Genomic DNA, 18,935 nt, shown 5'->3' with positions numbered 1-18,935 from the left:
TGCACCATAGTACATAGAAGGATGAAGCAAAGGTAAAATGACATAAATCTTGTGAGAAACCTTCTTTATCCAACTTATATCTCCCTGTAACATTACAGTGTAGAGTTCGTTCACAACTGTAGTTACACTTCCTTTCAGGACATTTTTCCTCAGAGGTCATGGTTCTTTTTCACCATTTTGGACAGTGCTTTTACGTTTGGTAATGTGAATGTTGATTTGCAGCACATATTTACTACAGCCATCTAAGACAGTATTGTAACCATGAGGAGAATGAAGCAGAAGGTAGAAGAGAATTTGTTGTATTGTTGAATACTGAGGTGGAAAAGGAGGTCCATGAGAAGGGCTTACTCTTACTGCTTCATATTTCCGGGAGATGAGCAGGCCACAGAACAGAAAAGAGTTGCTGAGAGCTGGTGACTATTAAACTGAACCCGATATTATGTAGTGCAGAGGAAGACTGTGGGTCCACAGTTACAGCTTGAGATAGGAACAGCTTCCAGGTGCTCCCAGGGATGAATTTCAGTGCCTGCAGTAAGTAGCAAGAAGACTTACAGGTAAGTTTCAGTGACAGCACATTCTTTTCTAACACTTCCTTGCCTTGTTTCTGTGATTTATGGGTTTGTAATGTTATGTGATGGTGTCATGAAACTGTTTGCTCAATAATGAACATTCACTTTGGTGACAGATGAACAAGAATTGGTTGGTTAATGCTGTTTTAGTGTTGGACTCAATAAGAAAACGTTCATGTGGTCCATGAACGGTGAAGTGGCAGATTTATCTGCCCTAATAAATGTTAATCCCCTCAGCCTCATGCCGTCGTGCCTTTAGGTGAAGGGTGGCTACAAAAATGGCGAGTAGTGGTATGGGTTCATTTTCTCTGGGCTTGATTTCCTTGTTCTCTTTGTGCAGTTATTACTCAGTTTGTCTTCCATGCTGGGTGGCAGATGGCAGATCCCTCTTCCTTGCCATTTCTCATCTTCTACAGCTGTGTGGGATATAAGGCAACCGTTTAAAATACAGTTTGGTTGTTGCTGGGGTTTTTTTTTGTTGTTTTTGTTTGGTGTGGGTTTTTTTGTTGTTTTTTTTTTTTTTTTGAGAATGCTGCCACACAGTAGAAGCAATTCCCAAGAACTGGTGGCTTTCTTTTCTAATGCTTCCTTGCCTGCTTGTGTGAGGTATGGTTTTGTTTTCCTCTTCTTGATTTCCTCATTGTACAGGTTTACTTGTAATTATCAGCATAGCTTTGTTTAGCAATGTGTTGTAGGTTAGTGCCTCTTGCTCATGCTGCGCCAGCTGTTCAGCGTGTTCTGTTATGGTCATGGTACCCGATGTAAACATAACCTAATCAGAAGTTTAATCTCTGTGGAACAGTGTGTGTGAAAAAAAATTTGGCCTCAGAAATGCTAGACGTCCTGTTCTGTTCATGCATGATCATGCACTGCATCTAGACCTCATGATTTCTGCTCAAGTATCTGTTCTAATTGCCAGAGCAAAGGTGCAGTTCCAGAAGTAAGAGCCACAGGGACGAGGCATGCAGGGTGTCCCCTAAACGGTCTTCCATAACATGTTGGCTTCTCTGTTGGAGAGACGTTTGACAAGTGGACTGTTAGATGGCCTGAGTTCAGGTCCACTACCATTTAGACTCATATTTCTCCATCAGTAATAACCGTTATTTCAAATCAGAATCAAAAGTGAGCAATTCAAAGTAAAATTAAATTCACCCTGAAGCAGTGTAATATAATCTTAAAGTCTCCGTAGCTACAGAAATTATTCTTTAGGTGGGTGGCTGCCGTTGCTGCTATCAGGGGCGCAGCCTCCGATTCGACTTCGGTGGCATGGAGGCGCCTCCGGGTGTCGCTGTTGGCCAACGCGAAGCGGCGCTGGAGCCAAAGCTGCAGCCGGACCCGCCGCAACGTTCTGCACCCGCAGGCTGCTCTCTCGTTCAGCGCCGGCCACAGAGGCAGCGGCACGGGCAGGAGAGGCGAGAGGCGGTGTCCGAGCCGGCATCGAGCTCCGTGCCCTCCGGCAGCCCCTGCGCTCACTTCGCAGAGGGGCTGGAAGAGAAAGAAGGCAGCGGCAGGAGGGAGGAGCGCGCCTAGGGCTGCCGAGTATGGCGAGCAGGCAGAGACAGAGCCGGCAGCCAGCAGCCGGTCGAATGCTGCTGCCGTCTTTTCTGCTGTGCTGGTGCTGCCAGGCGGCGCCGGACCGGCTCCACTACTCCATCCCCGAGGAGCTGAACAGAGGCTCCCTGGTGGGACCGCTGGCGAGGGACCTGGGTCTGAGCCCGGAAGAGTTGCCGGCACGCAAGCTGCGGCTGAGCGCAGAAAAGCAATACTTTACCGTGAGTGGGGAGAACGGGAACCTGTACGTGAGCGAGAGGCTGGACCGGGAGAAGATGTGCGGCAAGTCGGCGTCCTGCTCTGTCAGCTTCGAGGCGCTGGTGCAGAACCCACTTAATGTTTTCCATGTCGAAGTGGCAATCCAGGACGTGAACGATAACGCTCCACGGTTTCTCAAGGAAAACATTCAGTTAGAAATAATTGAATCCGCACCTCCCGGCGCTCGGTTTTACTTGGGAGTTGCTGAGGACGACGACGTGGGCAGTAACTCGCTGCAGAGATACGAGCTGGAGGACAACGAGTACTTCGCAGTGGAGGTGAAGGAGAGCAAGGACAGACGCAAGTTCGCGGAGCTGGTGCTGCGCCAGGCGCTTGACCGGGAGAGAGAACAGAGCTTGCGGCTGGTGCTAACGGCGGTGGACGGCGGGGACCCGCCCCAGAGCGGCACCGCCCAGCTCTGCATCAACGTCACGGATGCAAACGACAACGCCCCCATGTTCGCTCAGGAGCGGTATCGAGTGAGCCTGCGGGAGGATGCACTGCCGGGCTCGACTGTGCTGAACGTATCCGCCTCTGATGCCGACGCCGGCAGCAACGCCCGCATCACGTACGGCTTTGGGAAAATGCCGCCTAAGGTGCTTCAGAAGTTCATGGTGGATGCGAAGAGCGGGAGGATCACGCTGCAGGAGGCGCTGGACTTCGAGGACACGGGCTCGTTCAGCCTGGCAGTTGAAGCAAAGGACGGGGCCGGTCTCTTGGCTCACTGCGAGGTGGAGGTGGAGGTGCTGGACGTGAACGACAACACGCCCGAAATCACAGTGCTGTCGGTGTCGAACCCTGTGCCTGAGGACGCGCCGGTGGGCACAGTGGTGGCCCTGCTGAACGTGAAAGACCCGGACTCTGGGGAGAACGGTCAGGTGTGGTGCGAGCTGTCGGGCGAAGCGCCGCTGTCGCTCGTAGCGTTGTCGAGCGGCTCGTACAAGGTGGTGACGGAGAGCGCGCTGGACAGGGAGCAGGCGTCCGAGCACCGGGTGACGGTGGTGGCGAGGGACCGGGGCAGCCCGGCTCTCTCGAGCAGCACGGCGCTGGTGCTGGACGTGTCGGACGTGAACGACAACGCGCCGGTGTTCGAGGAGGCCGCCTATAGCGCCTACGTGGAGGAGAACAACGCGCCGGGGGCACTGGTGCTGCACGTGAGGGCGCGGGACGCCGACGCGGGGAGCAACGGGCGCGTGAGGTACTCGATGGAGGGCGGCAGTGCGGGCACGGCGCCGTACGTGTCGGTGGAGGCTCAGAGCGGCGCGGTGTACGCGCAGCGCTCCTTCGACTACGAGCAGTGCCGCGAGTTCGCGGTGGTGGTGCGGGCTCAGGACGGCGGTGAACCTGCTCGGAGTTCGACGGCGACGGTGCGCGTCTTCGTGTTGGACCGCAACGACAACGCTCCGCGGGTGCTGTGGCCGGCGGTGGTGGGTTCGGGGACAAGCCAGACTGCAGTCCCTGCTGCAGCCCCTTTCGAGATGGTTCCGCGGTCAGCCGAGGCCGGGTACCTGGTGGCCAAGGTGGTGGCAGTGGACGCGGATGCGGGGCGCAACGCCTGGCTGTCGTACGAGCTGGTGCAGGCTCCCGAGCCGGCGCTGTTCCGTGTGGGGCTGCACAGCGGCGAGGTGCGCACTGCGCGGGCCGTGTCTGACAGGGACGCGGCGAAGCAGCGGCTCGTGGCCGTGGTGAAGGACCACGGGCAGCCGGCGCTGTCGGCCACGGCCACGCTGCACGTGGTACTGGCCGAGAGCTTGCAGGAGGCGCTCCCGGAGCTGAGGGAGAGGACGGCGGACGCCGATTCGGCGACGGAGCTGCAGTTCTCCCTCGTGCTGGCGCTGGCTCTTCTGTCCGCACTCTTCCTGCTGAGCGTGGCGCTGGCCGTGCTGGCAAGGAGCCGCCGTGCCGGGCCGCCCGCCGTGCTGCGCTGCCTGGGTGCGCAGCGCCTCTCCGGGACCGGCGCCGCCTTCCCGGCCGACTTCTGCGAGGGCACCTTGCCCTACTCCTACAACCTGTGCGTGGCGCCCGGGCGCGCCGTCGCCGAGATCGCTTGGCCACCGCCGCCGCTTCCCAGCCTGCCAGCGGAGGAGCTTCTCTGTGGGGAGTCCCTAGGAGAGCGAAGCCTGACCAGCAGCGCCGTCGTGGGAAAACCGCCAGTGGATCTCGACGTCCCTCAGGTTTGTAAGCCCGCGCTTACATCCTTATCTCGGGTCTTCCCTAAGAGGCTCTGTGCGGTTATTTGTGGTTGCATGCGTGCTCGTGCCGTTCTCTGTTTTCAGGAATGAAAGAAATAATCCTGTGCCGTGGCTTTTTTTTTTTTGGGACCATTCACTGAAAATTAACTTTTCCGCTAGTGACCACCCATCACATGTGTAGTCCTCGTGGGAAGGTTCTTGCTGTTAATTGGCTCTTGAAAACGTTAATTTTGTCCAAGTAACTCCAAACAAATCCAACACTTTTTGTGTTTCAGAACCCATTTTATTTATATCCTCTTTTCCCAAAGAGATGTATTTTCAACGTGAAGAGGTTGCGTTCTGACCTATTTTTATTTTCTTTTTTGCTGTAATGACTCCACGACAGTGTGTGCATCACGCTCTAGAGTTAGTCTAGATCAGAGCCGCAAGTCCTAGGCAGTAGTATCAGCCTGCAATGAAAAATTCCCCTATGTCGGTGGCAGAAGCGGGAGCAATGCAGGGTGATCCAGATCAGTCTGCGGAGTGCAGGGGAAAAGTCCGACGCGGACTGGGGGCAGAACGCGCGCGTGCGGTATCGGCTGTCGGAGGGGCGGGTGCGGGGCGCGCCGCTCTCGTCGTACGTGTCGGTGCAGGCGGAGACGGGCGCGCTGTACGCGCTGCGCTCGTTCGACTACGAGGAGGTGCGCGAGGTGCGGCTGTGGGTGTGGGCGGAGGACGGCGGCGCGCCGGCGCTGAGCAGCAACGTGTCGGTGCTGCTGGAGATCGTGGACGAGAACGACAACGCGCCGCAGGTGCTGTACCCGCCGGCAGCGGCGCCTTCTGCGGCGGTCTCGGGCTGGTCGGGCGTGGAGCTGGTGCCGCGTTCGGCGGAGCTTGGGGCGTTGGTGGCCAAGGTGGTGGCGGTGGACGCGGACGCGGGGCAGAACGCGTGGCTGTCGTACGAGCTGGCCAAGGCGACGGAGCCGGGGCGGTTCCGCGTGGGGCTGCACAGCGGCGAGGTGCGCACGGCGCGCTTCCCGCTGGCCCGCGACGCGTCTCGCCAGAGCCTGGTGGTGGTGGTGAAGGACCACGGGCGGCCGGCGCTGTCGGCCACGGCCACGCTGACGGTGGTGCTGGCCGAGAGCGTGGCCGAGCTGCTCTCGGAGCTGGGCAGCGCCGCGGCGGCGCCGGGCGAGCCGGCCGCCAGCCTCACGCGCTGGCTGGTGCTGGCCGTGTCGGCCCTGTCCTGCCTCTTCCTCGCCTTCCTGCTGCAGCTGCTGGCGGCGTCTGGCAGCGCCTTCTTGCGCGGTGTCCCGGCCTCGCAGTTTGTGGGCATCGACGGCGTCCGAGCCTTCCTGCACTCGTACTCGCACGAGGTTTCTCTCACCGCCGACTCGCGCAAGAGCCATCTCCGCTTGTCCTCTGGCAGCTGCTGCGACACCCTCCCGACCCGTCTGCCTCCTAACGATCCCGAGCCGCTACTCGGGTATGACCCTGAAGCCTCCCGGTGCGCGGACCCCACCATTCCCCCGGTGAGTTCCTCTCAGGAGCCTTTCTCCACGCCACTTTCTTCGTTCTGCTGCTCCTCTGTGTCTTGTTGCTGCGTGCTGGTGCCTCTTGCTCCCAGGAGGAGAACATGGGATGTTAGTAAGTGGAGAGGCAGAAGGCGCGAGCCTGCTGCCAGCGGGAGTTTCCTTGGAGGGGGGCTTCGTGTTTTAGGACATCTTCACTATGTTAAGTGACACAGTTTCTTCCTGCAATCGGGTCTGCTTTTTCTTTTAAACCTTGACATTTCTTCTCTGAAGTCTCATGAGCAGACAACATTTATTTTTCTTAGTGTAGATATGTAAAAATATGCAAAGAGCACCACTGAGTGGTGTAGGGTTGAAAAGCAGGGTCATGGTACTTGTGCAGGAGGGGTCTTGAAGACACGAGACATGGTTTCTTAATTTCTGTGACCAGTGCCCAACTCTAAGTATTATACAGTGTGAGTTTCATCTTCCCAAATAATGCCTGCTAGAAGACATTTTAGTCCATCTGTATGGGCATCCGTGGAAGGTTTCTCCTGTGTGTTTTTAGGTTGTGGTGAGTTTTAATTGGCAGCTGAATTATGTATTTATGGCAGGTGTGATAATGGGAGCTTTTGCAGTGGCTGCCAGTGAAATCACTGCCTACTATCTGAATTATATTTCTAGCCTAAAAGCTATTATCAAGAAGAGTATGCTGTGATCATAGAATCATAGAATAGTTAGGGTTGGAAAGGACCTTAAGATCATCTAGTTCCAACCCCCCTGCCATGGGCAGGGAACCTCACACTAAACCATGTCACCCAAGGCTCTGTCCAACCTGGCCTTGAACACTGTTAGGGATGGAGCATTCATAGCTTCCCAGGGCAGCCCATTCCAGTGCCTCACCACCCTTACAGTAAAGAACTTCTTCCTTATATCCAATCTAAACTTCCCCTGTTTGAGTTTTAACCCATTACCCCGTGTCTTATCACTGCAGTCTCTAATGAACAGTCCCTCCCCAGCATCTTTACAGGCCCCCTTCAAATACTGGAAGGCTATTATGAAGTCTCCACGCAGCCTTCTCTTTTCCAGGCTGAACAGCCCCAGCTTTCTCAGCCTGTCTTCATACAGGAAGTACTCCAGTTCCCTGATCATTCTCGTGGCCTCCTCTGGACTTGTTCCAACAGTTCCGTGTCCTTTTTGTGTTGAGGACACCAGAACTGCAACAATACTCCAAGTGGGGTCTCACGAGAGCAGAGGGGCAGGATCACCTCCTTTGACCTGCTCCTTTTGATGCAGCCCAGGATATGGTTGGCCTTCTAGGCTGAGAGTGCACAATGCCGGCCCATGTTAAGCTTCTCATTGACCAACACTCCCAAGTCCTTTGCCTCAGGGCTGCTCTTTATCTCTTCTCTGTCCAACCTGTAGCTGTGCCTGGGGTTGCTCTGACCCATAAGGGTCCATAAACTCCATAAGGTTGGCATTAGCCCATGTCACAAGCATGTCAAGGTCCCTCTGGATGGCATCCCTTCCCTTCAGCTTATCAACCAAACCACACAGCTTGGTGTCATCGGCAAACATGCTGAGGGTGCACTCAATCCCACTGTCCATGTCCCTGACAAAGACATTGAACAAGACCAGTCCCAACACTGATCCCTGAGGGACACCACTTGTTACTGATCTCCAGCTGGACAGTGAGCCATACGCCACAGCCCTTTATGTGTGGCCATCCAGCCAGTTCTTTATCCAGTAAGTGGTTCATCCATCAAATTGGTGTCTCTCCAATTTAGAGACAAGGATGTCATGCAGGACAGTGTCAAACACTTTGCACAAGTCCAGGTAGATGTCAACTGCTCTACCCCTGTCCATCAGTTCTGTAGCCCCACCATAGAAGGCCACCAAATTGGTCAGGCAGGATTTCCCCTTAGTGAAGCCATGCTGGCTGTCACCAGTGGCTTATTTACCAGCTCCTTCAGGACCTAGTGATGGACTTGATGGACTTCATCAAGTCCCATGGACTTGCACGTGTTCAGGTTCTTAAGATGCTCTTGAACCAGATCCTCTCCTATAGTGGGCCTAAGGTCTTCATTCTCACAGTCCTTGCAACTGTCTTCCAAGACTTGGATGGTGTGGTTAGAGCACTTGCCAGTGAAGACTGAGGCAAAGAGGTCATTAAGAACCTCAGCCTTCTTCATATCCAGTCCTTCGTTTGTGTGTTAACTTTGTGCCTTGCTGATTTGTCTTGCTTCTTGTGATGAACTGAAAGTAGGCTGTTCTCTCTGATAATGTGTGGAAGATCAAGCCTGTTACTTTTACCTCCCTGTTCCATAGGTTGCTTTCATGTTTAAAGCAATAAAGAAGAAGACTTCATATGTTTGTTTTCTCAAAATGATACTTGAATAAATGCTCTTGCTTATCACATGCATGTTGTGGAAAGTCAAATATTATCCATAGTAAGAAGTTCTCTGTGCAACTTCTTTTAATTGCATCTGTCTGCAATTGATTAAGATTAATGATAACAATGCAGCTGTGAAGGGCCTGAGGAGAGTCTCATTGGTGCTATGTGTGCAGAGGTACTTATGGAGATATCTCCTGTGTTGTGTTCATTCCCAGGAGTTGTTGATGGCCTATGGAATAATGATTCTGTTGATGTATTATTTTTTTATATCACTTTGCTTGCATTTTTCTTTCCTATTGCATGATCAGTGACCGAGAATAGACATACAGATTCCATTGATCTTTGAGTCATGAACTTCTAAGTTGCCCATGTTCTGAAGTAGAATTATGATGGGTTTGAGGTGATATTTTGGCAACTAGGTCTTTATCAGAGATGCATATCACTTATGCAATTGAGAACATTGTACATTGCTTTCAAGTAGTGTTATGAGCAGATAAATCTCTTTATATGTGTTTGTGTTGCAATCCTTGTTCTCAGAATTTGCATATGCCCATTCTTTTTCATTGGTGTCTTTCTACAAATGTAGCTTTCCTGTTGCATAGTATTTGGGCAGGATGAGAAATTCCATCTGTTCAGAGGCAGGGCTGGTGAAAACATTTGCTGTGGTATCATTTGAAATTTCTAAAATATGTAATGATGGTGTAAAAGTTCATTTTGTCCTGGTTTTCATATGAGGGCCACAGTTTGGGTTTTGTTTGCTTGGGGGGAGGGGGGTGGTTATGATCTAAAGAAATTGCCTTGTGGAAAGGTGGGATGAGTTCCTGTGGGCTTTTAACCAACTAGATCCCACTCTTGTGTACATACTATAGTTGACTTATATAGTTGACATTATCTAAAATGTTAAGCTTTGATTTGTTCAGTGCTCTTAAGTTTCCCACTGTTTGTTGTCCAGGTCTAAAGCTTGTCTCATTTTGCATGATGACACATAAAACATTAAAAGATGTCTTATATTTGCTGGGCTGGGGGAAAGTTCCACCCCATGAAAGTGGCTTTGAAGGAACTTCTTGGTGGGGATCCCATTGGGTAGCAGTGCCTGAGTAGCTGCACCAGTGTGGGAGAGCTGCTTGTGGAGCCTGACTTGCCACAGCTCCATAAGTCTGCATGTTTTTACTGTCCTGGAACCTTGCTGAACTGTTGTCTTCTTCCCCTGCATGTTCCAGGATGGTACAGATTTGGAGTGCTGGTCTCTGTCCTTGTCGAAGAATGAAAGAATGGGGTCACTCCCTTCTTTTGTGAACAGGCATTTGGCTGTAGTGCTGCATGGTTCTTTGGTGATTGCAGGTTCAGGTTCACCTGAGAGCTTTGGCCTACATCTCACATGTGAGTTAGTAATGTTGAGCATGGTAAATTAATGACATGGTGATTCTGTGTGATGGAGATTTTTCTTTCCGATCACGTTTTTTCCAAACCAATGTACTTGGTCTTGTTTGAGACCTGGATGCAAAGCTGTTCCTTCATGCTGTTTTGTGAAACTTGCATGTGGCTCCATAGGTGGAGAAGTTACAGATTGTTCCTCCAAAGTGGATCTTCCTAACTTTTGGAGAAAGGAGCTGCAGAAATGGCAGCATTAATATTTGCATTTGTTCCTTTTCTACTCAGAGTAGGCAGTTAGTGGTCGTATCTCTTTTTTCATCACACATTCAGCTTCAGCTGAAGAATTTATCTGTGAAACTCGTGTGTTCTCAAATATTATGAGTCAATATTGGTGAAGGTGGATCCTTACGATGTGGTATGATATTCACCAACTCTACATAATGTGGTTAAGAAAAGGGGGTTAATGCTTGGTGAGCAGTTCTCTTTGCATCTTTTCTTTTGATGGAGTCTATCTGCAAATGGTGAAGATTAATTCATGAAGACAGGCTAGGGAGATGAGGAGGGGATGTTGCCCTCTAGATCAATGACCATCTGGAACTCCTGGAGCTCCACATGTGGTTTGATAAGAACCTGACTGAGAGCTTATGGGTCAGGATTAAAGGGAGGGCATGGACAGGTGGTATTGTAATGTGTCTGCTACAGGCTGCGATACCAGGAAGACCAAGCAGATGAGGCCCTCTATAGACAGGAACAGCCTTACGTTCACAAGCCCTGTTCCTCACTGGGGACTGCAACCAAACCAGTATCTGGTGTAGAGACAACACAGCAGGGCATAAGCAATCTAGGAGATTCCTGGAATATATCGATGATAATTTTCTCCTCCCAGTGACAGAGGAGCCATCGAGGAGAGGGGTTATGCTGGACCTTGTCCTCACCAACAATGAGGGGCTAGTGGAGAATGTGAAGCATGAGGACAGCCATGGTTGCAGTGACCATGAAATGCTGCAGTTTGAGATACTTACGTGGTAGGAGTCTGTACAGCAAGCTGGCTACCCTGGACTTCAGGAGAGCAGACAAGAGAGCAGACATTGGTCTCTTCAGGGATGTGGTAAAGTACCACAGGATAAAGTTCTGGACAGAAGAGGGGCCCAAGAAGCTGGTTAATATTCATGGACTGCCTCCTCCAAGCTCAGATGAAATGCATCCCAACAAAGAAGAAATCAGGCAAAAACAACAGGTGGACTGCATGGATTAACAAGGACCTCCTGGAAAAACTCCAGCACAAAAAGGAAGTCTGCAGAGGGTGGAAACAAGGGCAGGTAGCCTGGGAGAAATACAGATAAATTATCTGGACAGCTGGGAATCGGGTTAGGAAAGCCCTGATAGAATTAAGTGTATATAGGGTTGTCAAAGGCAACAACAAAAGCTTCTCTAGGTACATCAGTGATAAAAGGAAGACTAGGGAATATGTGGGCTGTCTCCAGAAGGAAAAGGGAGACCTAGTACCCAGGACATGGAGAGGGCCAAGGTACTCTCATTTTTTTGCCTTGTCTTCATTGGCAACTGCTCCAGCCACATCACCTAACTTGGAGAAGGCAAGGAGAATAAAGAACCATCTGCTGTATGTAAAGATCAAATTTGAGACCATCTAAGGAACCTGAAGGTGCACAAGAACATGGGACCTGAGGACATGCATCCATAAATCCTGAGGAAATTAGCAGATAAAATACCCAGGACATTATGCATCATATTTGAGAAGTTGTGGCAGTCCAGTAAAGTTTCCAGTGAGTGGGAAATGGGAAACATAACCCCCATTTTAAAAAAGAGATAAAAGGAAATCCTGGGGAAGTACAGGCCAGTCGGTCTTACCTTGTCAGTCTCAACCTTGCAAGATCATGAAGCCCCTGAAACTATGCTAAGGCACATGGAAAATTAGGAAGTGATCTGTGACAGCCAACATGGTCTCTCTTATGGCAAACTCTGACTGACAAAGATGGTGATCTTCTACAATGAAGTTACAGCATTGGTAGATAAGGGAAAATATCTACCTGGGTTTGTGCAAAGCATTAGACACTTTCCTAGACAACATTCTTGCCTTCAAATTGGAGCAGCGTGGACCTGATGGTCAGAGTACTTGGTGCATAAGGAGCTAGGTGACTGTACTCAAAGAGTTGTGATCAAGGCTCAATGTCCAAGTGATGAGTGCTGTTCCTCAGAGGTTCATATTGGGACTTCTGATGTTTAACATCTTTGTTGGTGACATGGACAGTAAGATCAAGCACCCTCAGCAAGTCTGTGGACGAGACCAAGCTGTGTAGTGCAGGCAACACATTTGGAGGGAAGGAATGCCATTCAGAGGGACCTGGATAGGCTTGAGGTGTGAACCCATGCAAATTTAATGGAGTTCAACAAGGCCAAGTACCAGGTCCTGCACCGGCTTGGGGCAATCCCAAGCACAAATGCAGGCTGGTTGGATTGAGAACAGCTCTGAGGAGAAGGACTTGGGGGTATTGATTGATGAGAAGCCCTATGTGACCTGGAATGTATGCTTACAGCCCAGAAACGCAACAGTGTTCTGGGTTGCACCAAAAGAAATGTGACCAGCAGGTTGAGGGAGGTGATTCTCCCCCTCTACTTCATTCTTGCGAGACCCCATTTGAAATAGCGTATTCAGCTCGGGGGCCACAATGTAAGAAGGCGGTGGACCTGTTGGAGCAACTCCAGAGGAGGCCATAAAGGTGATCTGGAGGTACTGAAGTACCTCTCCAATGGACACAGGCTGAGGGAGGCGAGCTTGCTCAGACTGGAGAAGAGAAGGCTCTGAAGAGATAGCAGCCTTTGAGTACCTTAAGGGGGCTTAGAAGAAAGCCCTACAAGAAAGAGGTTCTTTCTACAAGCACATATTGTGATAGGACAAGGGAGAATGGCTTTAAACTGAAAAAGGATACATTTATATTAGATATTAGGCAGAAGTTCTTCCCTGTGAGGGTGCTGAGGCGCTGGCACAGGGTGCCCAGAGAAGCTGTGGCTGCCCCATCCCTGACAGTGCTCAAGGCCAGGTTGGATGGGCCTTTGAGGAGCATGATTTAGTGAAAGGTGTTGCTGCCTGTGCAGGGGGTTGGAGCTGGATGAGCTTTAAAGATCCCTCCCAACCCAAACCATTCTATGACTCTGTGATTCTATGATTCTATGATCATTGAGAACACTGTCAGCTGTGACACATCGGAGGAGAGTTTCAGGGTTGTTGTGGATGTGGAGGTACTGGTGGAGAAAAGGTACATGTTTTCTCAATTCCCAGGGTTTATTGCTGGCCTTCTGAAAGTGAGTATGAATGTGTTTGAACATGACCAGGACTTGAACTGATCCCTGTATTACTTATGGCCATTAGAACCCTTGATGTTTCATCAAATTATATGGGATGAGCAGAAAAATCACTTCACATGCAGCTGTGTTGTGACCTCTGGGCTCTGAGAATTTGTGTCCACAGCATTTCATTCAATGGTGTCTATCTGTTGTTAGTAGCTTTCATGTTTTGTGAGATTTGGGCAGGGTGAAGAGTTCTGCCTGTGAGGAGACAGGGCTGGTGGAAGTGTTTGCTGGACTACAAGTTGAAACAGCTAAATGGAAGCTGCAGAAGTTCAGTTTGTCCTAGTTATTATTTGAGGTTCACACTCATGGTTTGATGATTCCCCTTTGTCATTATACAAAGAAATTACCTCGAGGAGCTATGGCCAGGATCTGTGGTATAAGCTCCTGTGTGAATGTCCTGTGGACTTTTTACCAAAGATCCCCTCTTGTGTACTGCTAGTGATGAAATAATATGAAATGTTAAGCTATGATGCTTTCACTTTGCATGTTTCCTATATGTGACTTATTTGTTGTCCAGGGGTAAAGCTGAGTCAGTGATCTTGATGACCCTTGAAACATTAAAATATCTTTTATAATTGTTGGTCTGGGTCAACAGATTCCATCCATACCCTGAAGGTGTTCAGCTACCAAAACAAATCTTTGATATACCTCTGTTTCCCTAAGATGTCACAGAATTACATATTCTTTCACCTGTGGCAAACATGTGGCCAGAATTCTGGCTATTGTCTGTGGTGCAACTAAGGGCTGTGACTACAGAGCAAGGAGGGTGAGAGGCTGGCTTGGAATTAGGAGAATAGGTGGGTCGATGTGCTTTGGGCTGAGCAATGGTTTGATTTCCTGCCTGGTGCCAAGGCTTGTGCTATGTTTTATGTGATCCTGGTTTCTCTGTCCTGAAATGCAATGGGAGTCCTCTGAGAACAGAGCATTTGCACAGTGAATGTGTATTTAGAAGACTGATGCATGGGTAGAGCATCTTATAATTTCTCCATGAAATCTCTGTTGTCTACCTGTAACTCCCTGGAATGTTGTGATACAGAGTTTCTTCACAGCTGTAGCTACTCTTTCTTTCAGACCTTGGTTTCCCTGAAGTTTGTGGTTCCTTTTCCCTATATCTGGAAAGCGATTTTGCTTTTGAAACTGGGTGTTGTTTTGCTGCAGTTACTGACTTAATTCACCTAAGACAGAATATTATCCCTGATGAAAATTAAGCCAGAATATAAGAGAATCGGTTGTATTTTCTAAAAAGGATGACTTGGAGAAAGAGGCCCATAATAAAGACTTCACTCCTAGTGCTTAATGTTTTGGGGAGATGAACAGGCCATGGAATAGAAAACAATTGCTTAGAGCTGGTGATTATTTTTAAAAGGACCACCCCCTAATGTATAGTTCAGAGGAAGACCTAAGGGCTGTACTTGCAGCTTGAGATAGGGATGAAATTCAGTGACCTCAGGTGAGTTTCTCTGACAGCATTTTCTCTTCTAATGCTTCCTTGCCTTGCTTGTCTAGTTTATGGGTTTGTAACTCTACATGATGCTGTCAGGGAAGTGTGATAATTGCTCAATGCTTGAGACTTTTCATTTATGAGTGCTTTTTCCTGAGGTGATACACTTTCACTTTGGTGACAGTTGAACAAGAATCTGTTGGTTAATACTGTTTTGGTTTTGTACTCACTAAGGAAATGCGAGAGTGGCTCCACGAATAGAGCAGATTGTGCAAGCGACAGATTGCTCCTCTCTAATGAACGTTCCTCCCCCAGCCATGTGCCATCACTCCTTTTGGTGAAAAGCTGCTGCAAAATGGCAGCAGTAGTGAGATGGGTTCATTTTCTCTGATCTTGGTTTCCTTATTCTCTTTGTGCCGTTATTTGTGCTTTGTCTTCCATCCTGGCTGGCAGTTCCCTCTTTACCGTTCCTCATCTGTCTTTTGTACAGTGGCATAGAATGGGACAGAAGATCGGTGGCTGGTTTTCTGAACACGGTTTCTTTTTCTATATTTTTTTCCCCTAAAATCACGAGGTACTTTGTCCAGGGTGATAGCATTTAAGCTGAGGGTGTGCTACGTGCTGATGGTTTTGTTTTTGTAACAGATCCTGACAGAGTGGTTGTGCAACTCTACTTGTGCTGAGTTACTCTTGAATGGAGACCCGAGTGCTAAGTGGAAGTGTGCCCAGAGAGGCATCTTGTGTGCACGGGAAAAGTGACAAACTCCAGAGTGAGTGACCAGAGCTATACTACGGGATGAAGGGAGGGAGCATTCTGACTCCATGATATTGTTTTAATTTGCTAAAAGCTGAGGGAAACTTCATTCAAGCCCAACGCCTACAAAACTCGATGCAATTGAGGGGGGTGGGATAATGCCTAAGGACTGTTGGGCTAAAGCCTGTGATGTTCTAGCCATCATAGAGAATATTCTATGCATCAGCATCAGAAAACCCACTTCTCATAAGGTATGAGTAGGAAAACCACAAGAAGACTGTTCCGGGATCTCAGTGTAGATCACGAAAGAGCTCGTCTCGAGGGCAGGCGCTACAGTAAGTCAGAGCTGGACAGGACCCGATAGCGCGTGTGCCGTTCATGCGACCTTGCAGTGGTCAAAGCCCGGCTGGCAGCACTAGGCAGCGCCCGGTGCTTGCAGTGCCGAGAGGAGGCTGCGGGCGCCGCTGTTGACCGAGGAGGAGCGAGAGGAAGGCCAGAGCGCTGCCGCCGTCCCCTCCCGTTGCAGCCAGACTCTCTCGCTCGCGGACTGTCTGCCTCCGCGGCCGGACCGTCTGCCAGCTTCCCCGCTGTGCGGAGCCGTGCTGCAGCGAAACGGAGGGGCGACCAGGAACGGGAGACAGTGAAGGAACCAGAGAGGAGAAGAAGCCAGAGCAGCGGTCGGCAATTGGCTGCGGCGATACGGGGTCCGAGGTGCGGCGGCAGACATGGGAGCAGCGGGGAGGCGCTGGGAACGGCGGGGGCGAGCCTTGCTGTGGAGCGTTCTGATGGCGGCGTGGAAACTTACGTGGGGGCAGCTGCACTACTCGGTTCCCGAGGAATTGCCCAAGGGCTCGTTCGTGGGCGACGTGGTCAAAGACCTGGGGCTGGAGCTGCTGGCACTCCGCGACTTCGGCATCCGAGTCATCTCCGAAGGTAGGATGCAGTATTTCTCCCTGCAAGGGAAGACGGGCCATTTGGTGACAGCGGAGAGGATAGACAGAGAGCAGTTGTGCCGACTGGTGGAGAAATGTGTGCTGCGCTGTGAGGTGATAGTGGAGGGAGATATGAAGGTTTACAGCATCGAAGTAGAGATCACGGACATTAACGACAACGCACCCACTTTCAAGGAAACCGAGCTAGAGGAGACAATGAGCGAATCGACTGCCCCCGGGTCGCGGTTTCCCTTGGCCAGGGCTCACGACCCGGACTCGGGCCCGAATTCCCTGCAGAGCTACGAGCTGAGCGGCGACGAGCACTTCTCGCTGGCTGTGCAGACGGGCCCCAGCGGGGATCAGCGTCCCGAGCTGGTGCTGGAGAAGGCGCTGGACCGGGAGGAGGCAGCGTTTCACGAGCTGGTGCTGAGGGCGAGCGATGGCGGAGAGCCTGCGCGGACGGGCACGGCGCGGATCCGCGTGTTTGTGCTGGACGCCAACGACAACGCGCCCGTGTTCAGCCAGGAGGAGTACACGGTGCGTGTGCCCGAGAACGTGCCCGTGGGTTCCGTCCTCGTTAGCCTGAAGGCCACCGACGCCGACGAGGGTCTGAACGGACACTTGAAATACATTTTCCATAAAATTTCAGACCGGGCTTCGGAACTTTTCCACTTAAGCTCTGAGACGGGAGAAATATCTCTGAAGGACAATTTAGACTTTGAAGAAATATCCTCACACGAACTGGAGGTGCAGGCACGGGACAGCGGAGGTCTTTCCGACACAGCAATAGTCGTGATCACTGTAACAGACGTCAACGACAATGCACCAGAGATTTCAGTGCGATCCTCGCTGAGCGAGGTCTCGGAGGACGCGCCGCCGGAAACAGTGGTGGCTCTGCTGCACGTGCAGGACAGGGACTCGGGGGCGAACGGGCAGGTGAGGGGCTCGCTGGATGAGGGTGTCCCGTTCCGACTGCGGAGCTCCCAGGGCAGCTACTACCGCGTAGTGACGGTAGGAGAGCTGGATCGCGAGAAGGTGTCCGAGTACAACGTGACCGTGCGGGCGGTGGACGGCGGGTCTCCGGCGCTGCAGAGCAGCGCGGTGCTGGCGCTACGGGTGCTGGACGTGAACGACAACGCACCCGTGTTCGCGGAGCCGCGCTACAGCGCCCGGCTGGCAGAGAACAACGCGGCGGGAGCGCTGCTGCTGACGGTGCGAGCAACGGACGCGGACTGGGGGCAGAACGCGCGCGTGCGGTACCGGCTGTCAGAGGGGCGGGTGCGGGGCGCGCCGCTCTCGTCGTACGTATCGGTGCAGGCAGAGACGGGCGCGCTGTACGCGCTGCGCTCGTTCGATTACGAAGAGGTGCGCGAGGTGCGGCTGTGGGTGTGGGCGGAGGACGGCGGCGCGCCGGCGCTGAGCAGCAACGTGTCAGTGCTGCTGGAGATAGTGGACGAGAACGACAACGCGCCGCAGGTGCTGTACCCACCGCCGGCAGCGGCGCCTTCTGCGGCGGTGTCGGGCTGGTCGGGCGTGGAGCTGGCACCGCGGTCAGCGGAGCCTGGGGCGCTGGTGGCCAAGGTGGTGGCGGTGGACGCGGACGCGGGGCAGAACGCGTGGCTGTCGTACGAGCTGGCCAAGGCGACGGAGCCGGGTTTGTTCCGCGTGGGGCTGCACAGCGGCGAGGTGCGCACAGCGCGCTTCCCACTGGCCCGCGACGCGGCGCGTCAGAGCCTGGTGGTGGTGGTGAAGGACCACGGGCGGCCGGCACTGTCGGCCACGGCCACGCTGACGGTGGTGCTGGCCGAGAGCGTGGCCGAGCTGCTCTCGGAGCTGGGCAGCGTGGCGGCGCCGGGCGAGCCGACCGCCAGCCTTACGCGCTGGCTGGTGCTGGCCGTGGCGGCCCTGTCCTGCCTCTTCCTCGCCTTCCTGCTGCTGTTGCTGGCGCTGCGCCTGCGGCACTGGCGCCGCTCGCAGCTGCTGGAGGCGTCGGGCAGCGCCTCCTTGCGCGGTGTCCCGGCCTCGCAGTTTGTGGGCATCGACGGCGTCCGCGCCTTCCTGCACTCCTACTCTCACGAGGTGTCTCTCACAGCCGACTCGCGCAAGAGCCACCTCCGCTTGTCCTCTGGCAGCTGCTGCGACACCCTCCCGGTCCGGCCTCCTCCTGGCGAGCCCGCGCCGCTGCTCGTGGATGACCCTGCGGCCTCCTGCAGCGAGGACCCCTCTGTTCCCACAGTGAGTCCTCTCCAGGAGCCTTTCTCTGCTCCACTTCCTTCCCCTTTCTGATTTTCTGCTCTTTCCCCGACGGGTTCTGTGTGCTCTGCAGGGGGCTGTGGGAACGGGAAAGGCAAAGTTTGTCTCTTCTCCCGGTGTTTGCTAGTGCTTCTTAATGCCGGGCGGGAACTTGGGGTGTTTCAGCTTTCCAGCGGGTGGGGAAGTGGGAGCAATGAGGCTGCTGTGGGACGGCCTTTTGTAGTGGCTGGAACTGTTTTTGTTTACCATGTCTTCGCTGGGTTCCACGTCGTGGATGCAGTCTTTCTTGGAGGTCCATGTCTAATTTTTTATGTTTTGAAACCTTTTCTCTCAAGTGGCGTGAGCTAACAATATATC

At 52.3% G+C, this 18,935-nt stretch overlaps 2 protein-coding genes across 6 annotated transcripts in view; both read left to right on the top strand.

The window, feature by feature from the left end:
- LOC133212480 (protocadherin gamma-C5-like) overlaps positions 1-18,935 on the top strand; it is a 156,224-nt gene that overhangs the window by 37,813 nt on the left and 99,476 nt on the right. Inside the window, exon 1 of one of the 5 annotated variants that reach the window (XM_061353957.1) lies at positions 16,046-18,560. The exons of the other annotated variants lie outside the window; for them this stretch is intronic. Within the exon in view, the coding sequence (XP_061209941.1) occupies positions 16,119-18,560 (2,442 nt within the window). The 5' untranslated portion in view covers positions 16,046-16,118. Of the gene's footprint in view, positions 1-16,045; positions 18,561-18,935 lie in introns of those variants that run through there. 5 annotated transcript variants of the gene reach the window in all.
- On the top strand, positions 2,014-16,037 carry LOC133212533 (protocadherin gamma-B5-like). Its single transcript, XM_061354097.1, has 4 exons — positions 2,014-4,552; positions 5,053-6,196; positions 10,716-10,854; positions 15,833-16,037. The coding sequence occupies exons 1-4, from the start codon at positions 2,111-2,113 to the stop codon at positions 16,035-16,037; spliced, it is 3,930 nt and encodes a 1,309-aa protein (XP_061210081.1). The 5' UTR covers positions 2,014-2,110.

This window comes from Neopsephotus bourkii, unplaced genomic scaffold (assembly GCF_033783945.1).
Source record: "Neopsephotus bourkii isolate Nb327-2 ecotype Australia unplaced genomic scaffold, CSIRO-AGI_Nbou_v1 NB_716, whole genome shotgun sequence".
In the NCBI taxonomy this organism is placed as follows: Eukaryota; Metazoa; Chordata; class Aves; order Psittaciformes; family Psittacidae; genus Neopsephotus; species Neopsephotus bourkii.
This window is presented reverse-complemented; position numbering and strand designations above follow the sequence as displayed.